Consider the following 17059-nt stretch of genomic DNA (forward strand, 5'->3'; position numbering starts at 1 on the left):
CGGACGCCCTCCTCCGCCAGCCAGCAACACGTGAAAAGATACCAGAGAGATCCGCGGCGGTTTACATTATTTATTAGGCGTATCGTCAACGCACCGATACAACACACCGAGAGGAAGCCAGGAAAAACGGCTGCATAATCGACAATTAGCCGGCTGATACGTGTTACGTGATAGTTTTTTTAACGAGTACGATCCTCCGGATCGCATTTTCTTGAGGCTCATTCCTCCCCTCCGTCACCGGTATAACTCGCCGGTTAATAATTTATCGTCGTCATCTCGATATACAGCGCGATCGTGAAATTCCAAAGGGATTCATCGTTCCCGAAATGAAAAAAATCTCTTCAAACTTAATTCGAACAAGTATTTTTAAACGCGTAAATATTTTGATTTAATGTGTTTTGATGCATTTCATTAATCATAAGGAGTACTGATAAGTTATCAAAAAAATTACTAGAAAAAATGTACAGCTTATATATTTGAAGTATCTTTAAGTCATCTTTTTTTACGGTTCGATCAGTCATTTAAATGATATAAATATCATTCGTTAACCTGTCGTTACAAACCGATATCACTATTATTAATATTTGAATTATCGAGACGAGACGATTCGGCGACGATTCAGCTGTAAAAAAAATTTAGAGAACAAAGACGCGCTACAAGAAGTCCTCGCGCGCCGATATATATAATAGGAACAATAGTTCGCTGCGAGGAACAATGAGAGCAGACGAAGAGCCAAGCGAGATTTCTCTCTCTTTCTTTCTCCCGACTGCGCCGACTCACTCGACGGGAATGCAACTTGAGCCCATGTAAAGTCAGACCACCGCAAAAGGATCAAATCCGCGAAATAGGCCTCCCTCTCTCGGCTCGCCAGATTCTCTCGGATCACCCGATAGAGAATATATCACGCGTGCGTATCACTGCACTGTTCAAAGGATGAGGGGGAGGGAGGGAGGGAAGGAAAATCGAGTCACTTCGCGAGAATGTGATTTAAGTCCGTATAAAAGACGACGTTGCACAGAATTACAAGCGGCATGCAGTTCCCCGTCCGTCGACAGGAACGAATTCTCCTTCCCTTACCCGGCACCGCGTAAGGAATACCGAACGATCGCCTATATCCGTGCCTCCATTCAACAGAGATGTTGCTTGCTTGGTTGCGCGAATCGCAACGAGATCACCACGCATACCTCGCGTCACTACTACACGGTAACGTCGAACTTGAAGCAGGATAAATACAATTATGCCATTGTTCTATGTTGTAATGCTTGATAAATTAGACTTGAAAGAGAAAGGAGCTAAAACTTTATTAATGTCAAATTAAATACAACTTTTTACATATCAGAGATTGTCTTAATTTCCATTTCAAACGCGTCAAATGCATGTGCATTATTTATTTTTGAACATATGTGAATCGATTTGTGATGTAGAGCTTCTTACAATGAATCGTAAAGAATGTGAGAGTAGAGAAGATTATTGTGTGCTATTCCCATAGAAGTAAAAGGGAAAAATGGAAAGAAAGAGAGAAAGAATGCGTAGTGCGGTAAACTACTTTAATGTCTTTCCGCAAATGCTTTCCGTCGATTCGCCCAAAGTATTTCATAATTATAATTACTTGTTCGGTATGTTAACGAGATGGCAGACTTTTTCCCTTCTTTGACCGAGCGCAACGATATCTTCAAGGTTACCGAGTGACAGTCGCACATCTCCCCTTAGCGGGTTCGTACGTTTATTAAATAACTGAAAAATTTACGACGTTGTAAAAATTTACGGTAAAAGGGTAGGCGCGATCGTCTTCCATCGTTAATCCGTACACCGTAAAATCTAAGAAGCGCGAATGGGATTTTAAGTTGGTCGGATCGGCACGGCGCGGCTAGAAGCAAATCCGCGCGAACGAGGCCAAGATTACCGTAATGACTCGCTTTACGATTACAGTTATCGAGACGGAAATCTGCGAAAGCCCGACGTTAACCGCCGGAAAATAGTCTTGAGAGGCTGGTGGGGCGTCGCCGTCCTCCAAAGCGAAACCTTCGTTCTAAAACGTGCGGAGCATCCTACGATATATAATCGAAATCATCTGGTATTTAACTTCGTTATTACCAACTTCGTGCTCACATTTGTCTTCTTTTAGTCCTCCCGACTTTTATTTTCCTTCAACCGCTCTAATGGCTTCAATTAGTATTACAAACAAGTGATTTAGTAGAAACTTAAGATTATAGAAATGTTTACTTAAAAGCAATCTCGTTGAACCAAGAAAAGAATGTCATTATTTATTTTTACTACAAATTAAAAATTATCAAAATTTAATAATTTATTTTTAAACAATCGTGCGACATAAGAGTCAATTAGATCTCGATATTACGTGAAAATTAAAACGAAATTCTGTCACGTACATAATATCTATTTAGATTATTTCATCTTGATATCATGCGTCGTAATGACTTTTGTGAACTTGTTATAAGTCTCTTACGATTTAGCACATCTAGTTTGCTGCAAACTTCTAATTACACAATTTGCTTCATAAATGTAACACACACACATTACGAAGAATATAATTTTCTTGTTTCAAGAAAAAAATCTTGAAATTTTCATATTGAAATGTTTAGCCTCTTTCAATTTCTCAAGGCTATAATTATTTAAAAGCGATACGCGCAGCTCGACGGCAGTCATAAATCTTAACGTCGATGTCAGATAAGAAGGATATATCTACGATGCGCATAAAGGTATCGCAGACACTTTAACGAGAGATCTCGCGATCTAATTAATATAATTGTCCCGACGACGAAGCACATCGGCTGAGAAAGAGGGAGAGTCGCTCCTATTTATTTGTAATTCTCATTGCGGAATACACCTGCTAGCATTAACGACCACCATGATCAATTAATTCCCATTAATTGAGACAAAAGGGAAGAAGAGGGAGAGAGAGGGAGGGAGGGAGGGAGAGAGAAAAGATATATACACATATATATATATATATGTATATGCCGGATGAGTTGTGATTGAATCGCGATAACGGGCTGTATCCGCTTACAATAAATTAACCGGATGCTCGATCATGATGATACGTTGTCCCTTCGTCGCAAAAAGAATTTTCAATTATCTGACTGATGACGGATATGGGGAATCGCACGAATACGACAGAATCTGATTCATCGCACCGACTGATTTCTTTCGAATTATTTCTCTTTAATATAGAACTTTTTAATAACACCAGCTCGATAAGAAAATTCTTTCGTATCGAAACGTCATCCATTCTCTGTGCAATGAACAATCGCGAAAATATTGTAAGCAAAAAATAAAAGTGAACAAAAACGGATATCGAACGAGATGGTGTGGGATGGGAAATATTCTTGAAATTTCGTGAAAATATATTTTTTTTTCACAGATGACAACGGTAGATGCATCGTTGCCCTCCCCCTTCGTCTGTGTTTTTCGTATGCAACCGTGACCACCGCCTAATACGTGGCACAACGGCACATACTAATTAGCCTTGCAAGCGAAACGCGCTATGAATACAATTCCATGTGGAGAGAGAGAGAGAGAGAGAGAGAGAGAGAGAGAGAGACAAACATTAGATACGAGAACCACGATGCTTGAGGCTAAACGTCGAGAGACACTTCCTGTTGCAACGATCGCTACCGAGGAGGAGATGAGTAATTACTCTCCCCCGCAATTATCAAAAGATAATCGTCGTTATTTTGAAGATGCTGGTAAATTAAAAAAAGAAAGAAAAAAACATTATATAGACATTTTTGCGATAAAATCATAATGCGACGAGAGACATACGGAGCGATTCGAGAAATCACACACGAGCACTAAACTAATACCTTTTAAGAGATTAAGGGTTTTTATCTCAACAATACATGCTCGAACTGTAAACGCATTGTTTACCTTGTCCGAGATCGAGTGGCAAATTTCACGCGAACCAGCTGGGACATCAAGTGCGTTCGTTGCAAGACACCGGTTCGCGCTAGAATTTACGAGCCGGGAAATTCTCCGACACATGCCGGACACCTTCTCGGACATGGTCAGTACAATGCCGCATTGGATAGAAATTCTCGAAATTGATCGTTAGCCGTTAAGCGCGTCTTAGCTATTACGACGCTGTCCGACCAATGCGCCATGCGAAACATAAAATATTCGCACATTGGCAATTTAAATTAGCCTATTTAAATAAACGACGGAGATAATCAGGCCGCATAATTTCCCCGCTTATCGCTTATTGTTCTCGACTTTAACGGCAATAGAACTCGTATTCGTATTACGCCCCCGTTTTCGCAATTCCTCGTCTCCGATATATTTACCCCGCTCTCCTGGCCCCCGTACTGTTTCCAATAATTGGGCGACGAGCTGAGTTGCACGATCGAGCCGGTTGCGGACAGGTTGCCGGGACTGGACGCTTGAAATCGTTCCGTCACCGGCGCATTCTGCATCTGTCCAGGTTGATTCGAGCTGTGCTGGATGCTGTTGCACGTCATCAGCGTATTGCACAGGATTGGAGCGGCCCGTGAACGATTGCACGCGATCTGCAGCAGATTCGTGCCACTCGCGGCGGCGAGTCTTCCCGAGCTCATCGCAACCTGCTGCTGCACGTGCGCGTTCCGCTGGCTGACCTGAGCACTTGGTCGAACCTTGCACTGACCAGCGCTCTTCGACTCGTGGCCGGATTTCACGTCGATCCCGAAGTCGCTCAGCTTGAAGTTCTGTTGATTCATCTTGAAGTCCGCGTTGTTCTTAAAACTTCGATCCATTTCGGTTTCTTTAGGAGTACACTCTGTGATTTCAAAGGATTGACCACCTTCTACTTTCTTTGTCGTCGTTCGACATGCCTCGATACCTCGAGCAGATACGTCTCCACTCAAGCTGACGATGTATTCGCTTCGATGCAATCAAAGCAAATACACGCAAGAATTTAATTTTTATTACTAATTCGTTATTACTCTGTAAAAAGACCGAATTCCCAGCAAACGTATTTATCCTTTCTTGTAGATTACAGAATTGCAGGATCTTGGAAATTTTTATGTGATCACGAGTGTTCGTTCCGTGTGAGCGGCACACACCGCTGTCATTAAACTTCTTCTACGCGCAGAATTCCTTGGCCGGCGAAGGCACGTTAAGTGAAATGGGAGATGAGATTAATTGCAGGTGCATCGTACGTCACAGCGATACGTTTGATACGTTTTACAATTCACCTCTGATTACGCAGCGCCTGTCGCCTTGACACGGTTCCGATCTCCAACATTGTTGCACGATTAATCTTGCGATGTAATATTTCGATTCGTATACCTTTCAGTCTTTCAATCTTCACAAGTCAAATTTTCACTCAATTGGCACAACGATCCGCTTGGCGATCGCGCCAATTCTGTGTCAAAATAATGTCCGAGTATTAAAGATGGAACGATTTTACGTCAATACGATCGTTGATCATCATACGTCATCGCATACGTTAAAGGCAACGAATTAACAGTCAGTGAAACTCGAAAATCTTACTCGTACGGGGATCGCCTAATCGAAGATTGCCGCGGCAGGGATTGCTGGATCGAATCGGCGCAATGTTTCGTTATATTCTTTAGTACGCGAATCGCCGCCGCGGCCACGCGGATAATCGTTAATCACCGGTGAAAGTTGCGGGGCGAAACGCCCGAGTTACGCGATGGAAAAATCGCGTTTGATTTTGCGTCTCGAAGAACGAGGCGATTCGACAGATCGACGCAATCCATCTCATCAAACGACGAGATTATTGAACATTCAGTGATGCAACAGTTGTCGATAACAAAAGTATTTATAAAACAAATTACGCGCCTGTAACGACAATAAAGACAGTCTCCGATTAATTTAAGTAGACTTTTGGAGAGAAACTTTAATCGACTTTATTTATTTAATTGCTACTTTTTTTTTTCTTACACGACGCGTCGATTCGTTTACACGCGCTCCAATTTTCCGACGCTTTCACGGCCTGATGGAATCTCGCTTGTTGTAATAACCGCGAATCCGCATCGACGCGAATGCAATTGCACGCACACGATTCTGCCACAATACACAATTCGCAATATGTAGCGCACTCTCGTACGATCGCCTCGTTGCACTGTTCGCAGCAGCACATCGGAGATGTGACTTTTCTACTTGGCACCCGGGAAATTTTCAAGCAACTTGTAATATATTACCACCGCGTATACACGCGAAACATCCCACGGCGGAAACAATCGAGAAAGACAGAAGAAAGGGAGAGGATTAGAAGCCGAAACGGCCAGCTGCTTAGCCGGTAGAGAGACGACTGGTTTTGTGTTAGCCGAGCTCATAGGCTATACACCGTACACGGTACGGAGGAGGCTGGGGTCCAGTATTACCCCTCCACCAGACGATACACAGAGCAAGTGTGCCTGTCCCCCCTGCAATACGCACGTATAAGTCTCTTATGCGAGTATGCATGTTGTATGTGTTTGTGCCAATGCACTCTCTTTTTCTCTCTCTCTCTCTCTCTCTCCCATCTCTTGTGGCTCGACCCCACGCGAGATGCTTGCAGTCTCGTTTCGCACTATGCAACTCCGCAGAGGAACTGCAAGCGTTGCACTCTCCGCGTGAGAGTCGAGTAACGTCTGCGCGCTAAAAAATCGTGGGAATTAAGAGCGGAGAGCTACGTCGGAAGAAACTGAGAGATATACGCTCGCATTGTCGTTTAATGACGTAACGTTTATGTTTCTGACATTGCGTATGAAAATAAATCCGCGTGCGTAATCGCGTTGCTGGAACATATCTCTATATATTCACGATATATGAATTGTAATAATTACGCAATATATTTATAATGTTCGCAAAATTGCAAGATTCATGCAGCTATCGTTCCATCTCATCAATTTTCCGCGTAATTAAATTTCAACGATTTATATACAGATTCAAACCGCGAGAACATGCAACGTCCCAGATAAAACGTATAATTACGTACAGCACAATATTCACTCGATAATAATGTGGATCATAGAAAAATACAAATCGAATCGGATATTGATTCGAGGGGGGACGTTGTTTACAACGGGGGCCCTATCTGCCCCTCGTTGCATGCCGGATCATTAATCGTGGATCGGAGCGATATCTTAATCGCCTCTGTTATTTTCCGTTTTATTTTTTACAAGAGATCAAATACCTCGGCGTGGCATCGAGCATTATTTTCAACCCATCTCTCTTCCATCTCCCGTGACGCGATACTATCAATTCAGCTTTTCTCGCACGGGATTCGCCGCGATTTACGAAACACTTAATCTTTAATTGTTCGCCTTATCGGACATCGCAAGAATTCACCTATCTCTCTTGTTTTGCGCTTAACGTTAAAAAATAGCTTCGCTAAGTATTCTTTCTTTCCAAATAAATCTCGAGCAAATAAAGTTTATCATCTCAAAGTTTAATAACAATATAAAGTCTACAATTTTAAATTAAAATAAAAAATATATTCTTACCGATAATATATTGTTATATTTAGAGGGCGATCGTTCCAATTCTATTTTAAAAAATCCCATTCTTTGATGTTAAAGATTTAAGATTAATTCCTTATTATTATATAAAAAAAGAAAAACAAATCATCCGTTAAATCTGTGTGTGTATGTTTGTATGATTACATTCGATTCTCTCGAAACTTCTAAGATATATAGTTGCTTACTGCATCGTGCAATTGCATCTCTCTCTATTCATCTCTCGTTGTATACCGTCGCGGGAATACAGAAATAGTTTATCCACTAAGGGATTTCGGAAGGAAGAAAGAGAAAGATAGAAAGAGAGAGAGAGAGAGAGAGAGAGAGAGTCAAACAGTCTGCCGAAAAGAGAGAGAGGACGAGAACAGAAGCAGAAGGAGAATGGAAAGAGAAATGACAGAAAATACGAGCGGGAGTTACGAGTTACAGCGGAAAACGGTGGATTATGTGTGTTTACCCTCCCTGGCCCGCCTGCCCTCCTTCGATCCCCCCTTCTCTCTCTCTCTCTCTCTCTCTCTCTCTCTCTCTCCTACCCTTCGCCCACGTTCGCGCTTCACGTTCGCCGTCGCCCAAACGCGCTTCCGAAAGCCCCCGAGTTATGTTTGAGCACGAAAAGTAAACTTCGACTTCGTGGCGACGTGAGGCGCTTTGTGAGGATTAGGTGGCCGCCAACCGGGTGAATCGATTTCTTTGTCCCGACTTCCGCGCCGCGCAAAGGGATCGATTCTCAGCGGACGGATTCTCTGCTACATCGGCGTCTGCGGCGGCGACGTCAAGGTCCGATGAGTCTTTGCTCGCTTTTTCTTGCATGCGAAAGTATAAGGAGAGGAGAAGAGGCGAGTGAGACGTCGATTTTTCGTAAACAATGCGGCGCGTAATCCGAGACGATGTCGAAGAAAGTCGGGACGATCGTTTCAGACGAGCGATTAAATAGTACGATGATTTATTTTGAATTGTTATTTATATCCGTTACATAAAGAGCTGGGATATATTACGTTATATCGGAAAATTATTTGTCACATGTTTCAATTAAGTTTCTTTAGAGATTCAAGTGCCATAGCAAAACAATGTAAAAATATATAGAGACGGTTGTGAGTACAATTAATAATTAATCCCGAGGTACTAATTATTTCGGGAACAGCGCGGGATTGTCTAAAATTTCACGCGAGAATTCATACTGGATGGAAAAGGATCGCGAACGCGGTTAAACGAGCGCCTCCATTGCCTCCGCAATTCCGGTAAGCGCGAGTCCGCTAACAGCCAAGCTCCTCGACGACGCAAAGTGGAAATACCGCGGTGAGGTAAACTCGAGGAAAAACTAGTCTGGCCCGACGTGCAACAGGTAGGGAAGCCAACGGCAAAGGCTCGGTGCGAGTCCCGAGTTCAAGCAGACCGCGAGTGCGGTGACGGATCCGATCGACGGCGATCGACGAGATCGCTTTTAACAAGATTTAAGTCAAGGTGAGCGCTACGAAGTCTCGGTCTACCGGGTAAACAAGAAGAGCGGTCTGCTTGTCATAGGCACGTCACGAGGTTCCTCATGTAAACCTTCAATATTACAATAATTATAGAAATGATTAAAAAATCTTGAATTCTCTCTTGCTCTTTAAATTGTTAATTTTTTCACACAGATACGTAAACTTTAAATGGCAACGAGATGTTTGTATAATTTGTATTTATCACTGTCGTATATATGCAAACTCAAGTCATTAAACACTGCACTTTATGCTTCAGTGACATAATGAATATCGCGCTTATTCCTCTACCTTTCCCCTATCTGTATAATAGACATACTAATCGCGCAATCGCGGTAACGAGTAGGTGGTCCGCCGCCGATACGGATCGGCTCGCAGAATAAAATACGGTAGCGCGAGTCAAACAACGAGGCGAGCGAGCGAGCGACATGAGACTCACGTCCATCAATGCGCGCCTTGCCGATTACTCAACGAAACTGATAATCGTACCACTGCGGGGTTCGCAAAGTGCCTAATCGCAACACCTTCACCTATATCTCGATGTTTACGCGACGATGACGATATGTCCTTTCGAATCTCGCTGCGATGCACGATAATAATTCAACCACATCGAAATAGATTGATTTTTTTTTTTTTTATTTCTTTTATCCCTCGCGAATTGCGATAACGAAAAAGTTGAGACAGTTTAAGAGCGATTTTTGATAAACCCAAGACGAATTATTAATTATTAAGCGACTCGCGAAACGCATGACGTGTCGACAATAATTCTGCGTCTTTGAAAGACGCGTGCATTTATTTATTCATACGTGACTTATTAAGATAATATGTATTTTTTAAGATAATATTAATCTAGTTTTATTTTGGATTAAATAAACTGTCAAATCCATGACAGAGAAGAATCATATTTACGATTTCTCTTACTACAATTAAATTTGGATGACAACTTTTAACGCGAACTTTGTCTATTTTCGAATTATTTTCTATTCAAAGTTACAAATGATGATTGCACAGAATTAATGGTACAAGAGATCATCCGACTTTTACCGATAAAATCTCAATCTTCTCGAGGAAAGTACAAATTTATATCGCGCTCAGCAGAAAAAGGAGAGAGAGAGAGAAGAAAAGAGTGGAAAAAAGCACTTTTCTCTCTCCCTCTTTTCTCCCCCTCCGACAGTTCAAAGACCGTCTAAGCGTATGCGATTCGTCGTCTCCCCGCATGATTATGGTCTCATTCATGTGCGACGAAGTTCGGCTCGGTTTCTTCTTCGTACCGATTTCAATCTAACCGCCGTATGTGTGCGTTACCATAAAGCCGCAGCGTAATGTACAGTCGTTCTCGTTGTCGTCGAATCATATGTACGACTCTACTCGGAACAGGCGGAACGTTCACTTTGATCAAACCAGACTGTACCACGCGGACTGATCGAGCATAGAGATCGCATTGCGAAACCAAGCTTTGTCTTTCTCTCCCTCTCGCCCTCGGAAGAGAAAGAATTTCTCTGAAACGATCTGTGCGAAGGATCGCGCGACGCAAGAACAAAACTTTCGACAAAGCAATGTGTTACATATCAATGTTACAATGGATTTCTATATTTTGTAATACATTAACAGAAAATCAGAATATAAATAGAATAAAATTTTTTAAATAGAGTACAAAATGTCTTTTTTTCTATTCGTTTTATTCGAAGAATAAAAGAATGTAGAACGATGGAAGTTTAAGGCTTAATAGAGATCTTGTCATTTGCGAAAAAGAGAAAAAAATGGATTAAACAGGACAAAAGGGCGTATTCATGACGAAAGATATATACATTTTCTATCGGTACTGTACCGGTAAAGGACTGGATGGCGAAGGAGACGACGGTCGGAACGAGGATTGTACGCACACAGCACTGATATCGCACACGCATACAGGGGACAGGTACAGAACGTGGATAGCATGGCGACAGTGAAGGTGCGCGAGAGAAGAACGGAGGATTAAAGATGAAAAGAGAAGAGAGAGAAAGAGAAAGGGAAGGAGAGGTCGACTAGCCACTGAAGAGTAAACTGGCCAGACTGCCTGCCGCCGACACAACGTAATGCAACATGCTAGAGAGAGAGAGAGAGAGAGAGAGAGAGAGAGAGAGGTGAGAGATCTGGAAAAAATGAGAGAACGAAGAGAGCAGGAAGGAACTGATAGTCAGGATTGAACAGACGAGTAGGACGAGGCGATACGTTGTCCAAGAGATACTACGCGTTGACGCGATTCTTTCCTGGTAGAATGCATCGAGGCGTGCTGTCCGAGATTTTTATATCTAATGTAATACTAAGAAGAGAGGGAGGGAGGGAGGGAGGGAGGGAGGGAGGAAGAGGGAGAGAGAAAGAGAGAAAAGAGACTCGAGAAGCAGCCAGACAGCCTGTCGCCAACGACGATATACTTCGAAGGAGACAAACGAAAAGAGTGAGAAATGGAAAAAAGAGAAAGAAGCGAAGGTATAAAAGATAAAAAGGAGAGGAGAGAGGAGGGGAGAAAAACCTATGGCCAGGTTCGCGGAACCTGGACGGAAACAGACCCTCTGGAGAAGTGTCTCGTAAATCTATCACCTCGTTTTCTCCATAAAGGAGATTTCATTAACCGTTTCCTAATTTTATTACAAACGCGTAATTTAAATCAAGGCTCTCCCTCCCACCACTATCTGCCATGTCTTGACGCAACAAATAATTTGTATACCAGTTGCATAAAATAAACATGTTATTTACCGCAAATTTCACGCGTATGAAACATTGCGTTTGACGTACCTCGCGTGAACAGTTCGCCGCATTTTCGATGGCAACAACAGCATGGCGCTAACGCGCCCTTTGCTGCCCCGTCGCGCATTACAGTATCATTAATTATTAATTTTCAGTAATCATTAATTTGTTTAATGAGACGCAATCTATTATTTACGTACTGTTTACTGGTTTAAACATAAGAATTGTCCCACACACATTAATACAAATCGATATCACAAATGCATCCCTAATCCGTTGTTCTAAGAGCGCAAGAAGTTCCGTGACACCCTCTATATAGCCAGATTGCGCAAAAAGCTGTTGATTGGCAGTAGTTTCGGTACGGTATTTTTGAGCCCAATCTATTCGAGGGCCAAATAGTTCTAGACCGCAGAAAAAAATAGCGTCACTGCCTACTCGGTTCAACGGTCCATGCGAATTTCGTCGACATTGATTTCGCCGTTATATGATGCTATCTGTCGCGAACAAAGCGTGAGAGAAACAAGGGATCTACAATGCAGATAAGCATTTCTCTGTGCGGAATTACAACGCTTAGATACTTAACCGATCTCTAACAGCGTGCCCGGATACCGTTATAGACATTATCGACTCGGGGAAGACGGCGACCCGGAAATTAATTCGGTCGTTGTACATAAAAAAAAGGAATTGTTATAAACATTTACAAGAAAGATTAATAGTTTTCCTACTTGTAACGAAACTTGAGAAAATCGAGAGAAGCGAGAGCTTGACATTATACATAATAAAAATGATAAACAAAATAAAACGCAGATCGCGATTAAAAATCAATTGTTTATGTTATGGTCACGTGGTGCGTTTAAAATCCATGATATATTTATATGCGCGTTATAATAATATTATATTATTAGCGTCCATAAATGCGATAGCCGTCTGTAAAATTCCACGATTTTGCCGACGAATCTTACGATTTCTCAACGAGATTTACGGATCGTTTTGCGCGGCGAAGATTAATGAGTCGGCTAGGTAAACACATAAAATGGACGCACATTACAGCTGTACAAAGAAGCGGCGTAAACACGAATGAGACAAATATATTTCCGCGCCCGCGTGGAAAAACAACGAGCGATGTCGGATAGGCACGCTGTTAGAAAGTTGAATGAATTAAGCACCGCCCGCGGTGCTTACCGATCGCGACTACCCACGTGTTCACGTTCACGTTAGCGAAGGTACAGAGAGTGGACGACTTACATGAATCCGGTTGCCCGTTCACGATTCTCGCACGGCAGCATTCTCGCGGTTTTTGTTGATAATCGAAATTGGACTTACCTGGAAGAAGAAAAAAAAAGACAAAATAAAATTAGCGATATATTTTTATAATTTTTTTTTTTAATTTAATTTTTAATTTAATTAACAATTAAATTCACTTAATTTAGTATTTCGCAAATGTAAGAAAAATCATTGTCCATCGCCTGAACGTATATTTTATAATCAGTGATACAACAATATAATCTAACGACAAGTTATATTTTTTTATCGAAATGGAAGGACAAGAGATTATTCGTGGAACTGATTATCCACGAAAGGAGCTGATTATTCATCACGCTTCCGGTGGCCGGAAATGGAGTCATTTACGGAAAGGCTTGTCGACGAATGGCGCGATAGTCCCCGGAGAACAGATTTCGATATACGGGCATCAGTGAATTCTTCGCAAATCAATCAAAGAGGGAAGGAAACGAAATATATCACCCTTCTTTTCCCAAGGACACATGATTCGATTACACATACGACATTCATCCAAATAAAGACTAATTTAAACGAGATTATTTTTTATCTTAATTTCGTTCCAATATTCTTTTTACATCAAATACAAAAAAATTAAGTAATTAATGTTTTTCCAATAATAAAATAAAATGTAACACAGAGGAAAGTAATTCCAATAATATTTAAATAAAATTGATAATTATTAATAATTGAAAGATGATGACTATCTCAATTTTATTGACTGTTTATTGCTTTGTTTTATTTCGCCATTTAAATGGCTTTATGAGTGTCATACAAGTTGATTCGCGCAATGCGATATCGTTTGAAAATTGACCGGTGTAAAATGAGCCTTTATACATCACCGCATTCGACGACTTACGACGGCAAGTTTTTCCGAAACGGGACAAGCCATTTTTGTCTTCTCGAGAATCGACCCCTTATGCGGCGCATTCGCCAGGAAAAAGAGCGCGAGCATCTTTCGTACTTTGAAAGATTCATTAGGCACACGGCGAACAACTTGTGGCAGTATCGTCGCGTCTCCGAACTTGGAAGTGCCGAGAACGTACTTTTTCTATTCGTTCTATCCTGGAACGAGGACAATCAGTGTCATCCCCGCGACTCGGAAACAGAAGGAAGGAGAACATTGTTCTTTTCAACGTTTATACAAAAGTACACACGACGACCTTCGTCCTATGAAAAATGGAAAACGCGTCTCGGAAAAAAAAAAAAAAACATTGGTCAGTCTCATCAGGTAATACAAATTTCGTAAAGCTTTTCCAAAAATTTGCCTTCACGTATTTTATCGATGCTAAGATACATCTGCTGTTGCTTTTGTATATTTTATCACGGATACATGTAAACATATATGTATGTGTGTATGCGCGCATCTTTAAAATATACCACGCGTTAAACACACAACATCAATTTTCGATTCTTTTTAAATTTTCACTCGATACATTTTTTCGTCCCGCGAAAAAAAAGACCATCCGATAGATTTCAATGAATTGCGATGATTTCCGATTATAAGTTGAGCCGCGTTCCCGGATGATTTCCGTGACTTTAAAGCGGCAAGCGGTCATCGCGCGAATCGCCGGAAGTCTCCCACGCAACGGGTGATGCAAAAGTATGCGCGGCTGATTTCGATAAGGGAAGGGAGAGTTGAAGAAAATAAGAGAGCGCGGGGCGAAAGCGGAGGAGGAGGAAAAGAGAGAGAGAGAGAGAGAGAGAAAGAGAACGGGAGGGCAGTTTGCGACGATAACGAACAGAACGTCGATTCTCAACGACACTCGTAAAGCCGGACATTTAATGATGGCGATTTAACTGTCGCTCGGCCCAGCGCACAGCGTACAATGTGCTCTAGCCGCTCGTGGTCCTCGTCGCTCTCGCTGCACGATAATAATTATGGCCCGGCTACGATTGTTTATGGAGACGGCAGTTAAATTACCGTCGGTTGACATTACACGGACATTTCGGCGGTTGCTTTCCCTCTTGCGTTGTAATTGTTATTTAACCATGGAAGAGAGATCGTTTTTTCTCTCTCTCTCTCTCTCTCTTGTCGTTCAAATTCGACGTTGCCTCTCGGATTAAGTATTCGCACTCGTTATTAAATAGAAATTCGAAGCGTGAAATGCTTAAAATTACGATAGTGGATTTTTGCGATGGTAGACGTTCGTCAAGAATCGAAAATAATTATGCACGCGAATAAGATGATCTCTTTGCGCACGCTTGGCTCCAAACGGTTATATTTAAGGACGTCACGAATCTCGCTTACGATTTCCGCGAATTTATACGGCGGTGTCTTTCCCATGAAGTTTCGCCTGCGGATATACGACTCTCTTGCTGACGGATTGACGTCAGCCTCCGTTGCGACGCGCTTCTATCGCGTGCTTTTTCGTTATCGCGATGTACGCGCTCGGATGAGACTTGGGGATTTGGTGTGAGAATGAGATAAGTTCATAATTTGTCTATTTTAAGTATGACTTCATACTTACCTTGCAAATTCTGAACTTATCTATTCTTGCATCAAAACATCTAAATCTAAAATTAAAGATTGATTTAATCTGTCCCTGACAAATTTAAACATTTATGATTTGTTTGAATGAGTTACGCTAATTACCGAAATTGACAGATAACGTAAAGAGAGTTCAGGAAATCGTTCGCGTCAATTTATTAAGGAAGATTGATAATCCTTAAATAACAGCTAATCTGTCCTTTATTTTGACGAATAATTTAGGGCCGCGAACGATTACAATTTTTGAAATATGCGCAAGCTATTGTTCAATATGCCGAGACACGCGCGTTCCTATCGATTTATCATCGACACGATCGTGGCTTGTGGCGGTAAGTTGTGCTCGCGAGTTCTATGTAGATGACGCAAACAATCCTTGACAGCTGTCACTTGACACCAACATCAAGTGTCTAATGCGAACGCGCAGTCATCAGGTGGATATCTTGTGTCTAGTTAGTTACGCGAACAAGTTGCCAAGACACGAGAGAAGAGACAACGTATCATCCCTTATCGTTTTTTTTAGAAAAAGCAAATTTAATCATAACATGTTAAGCGTGACAAAATAAGCGTATCCTCGTAAAATACATTTTTATTTTAAACTAGCTGAGCTGATTTATATCCAAAATACACGTTTAAATTTTAATTACGGTCGTTAATTTATACAACATCAAGTGATCAATGACTTCAGACACGAGACTGAAAAAATTCGAGTTTACCTCGCACGCGACGTGCGTTAACTCGATTGCCCGAGAGCTTTCGTGTAATTCGGAAGAATTCATAAATTTATTGCGACAGACAACACACAAATCCCTCCCTCGATTCCCCTCTCTCGCTCACCCTACCTTGTTTCTCGTTTCGTTCTACTCCCTTTCCCCTCACCCTCCCCTCGCATGACCCTCCGATACTCGTTCTCTCCGCTTCACCGGTGGGGTTGAATCGTCGGGTCGAGTAGATAGATAGAGAGAGAGAGAGAGAGAGAGAGAGAGAGAGAGAGAGAGGGATGGAAGAGGGTGAAGAGGTGGGTCGTGTGTACCAACTTAGACACATTAAAAATTTAATAACTTGGCTCGCTCGGTTGGACGGTTGATAGCTATTCATCGAACAGAGAAGAAGGAAGAGAAGGATCCCTTTAAATCCAGAAACCACCGCCGCGATATCTAGGGATACTCAATGTATTTTATATATCTTCAAAACTGGAATATTGATTCAAAAAAAAATTAATCATTAACAATAATTACAGAAAATTCAATTCTATTTTAAATTATATATATATATATTCTCCCATCCTCCTCTAAAATTATATCAAAATATATTAAATTCTCCCAAGGAAATAAAATGAGGCAAAATAAAAGTTGCATATTTCTTATGACAATAAATAATTTTTATCTCGATATAATATATAAATATGTAGATAAAATGATTCTAGTTAAAATTATTATTGTAGTCATCACTTTTTTATCATGCATAAAATTATATTCCGAAACAAAGTACTAGACTATTTGGCACAAAATGAGAAACACTGACGAGCGTATCGTCGAATTATAGCCATCTTTGTCCCGTAACCGTATCGCTGCATCATCTCTTTTCTTTATTCGCTGCAACCGTCGGATTCTCTCGTTCCGTTGTTGCTCGCT

General features: G+C 41.5%; 1 protein-coding gene across 10 annotated transcripts in view; it reads right to left on the reverse strand.

Moving 5' to 3' along the window:
- Positions 1–17059, reverse strand: part of LOC126848500 (transcription factor 12) — a 112931-nt gene that overhangs the window by 26517 nt on the left and 69355 nt on the right. Inside the window, exon 1 of one of the 10 annotated variants that reach the window (XM_050589484.1) lies at positions 4299–6241. The exons of the other annotated variants lie outside the window; for them this stretch is intronic. Coding sequence (XP_050445441.1) covers positions 4299–4745 — 447 coding nt within the window. The 5' untranslated portion in view covers positions 4746–6241. Of the gene's footprint in view, positions 1–4298; positions 6242–17059 lie in introns of those variants that run through there. 10 annotated transcript variants of the gene reach the window in all.

Source organism: Cataglyphis hispanica, chromosome 3 (assembly GCF_021464435.1).
Source record: "Cataglyphis hispanica isolate Lineage 1 chromosome 3, ULB_Chis1_1.0, whole genome shotgun sequence".
Taxonomy (NCBI): domain Eukaryota; kingdom Metazoa; phylum Arthropoda; class Insecta; order Hymenoptera; family Formicidae; genus Cataglyphis; species Cataglyphis hispanica.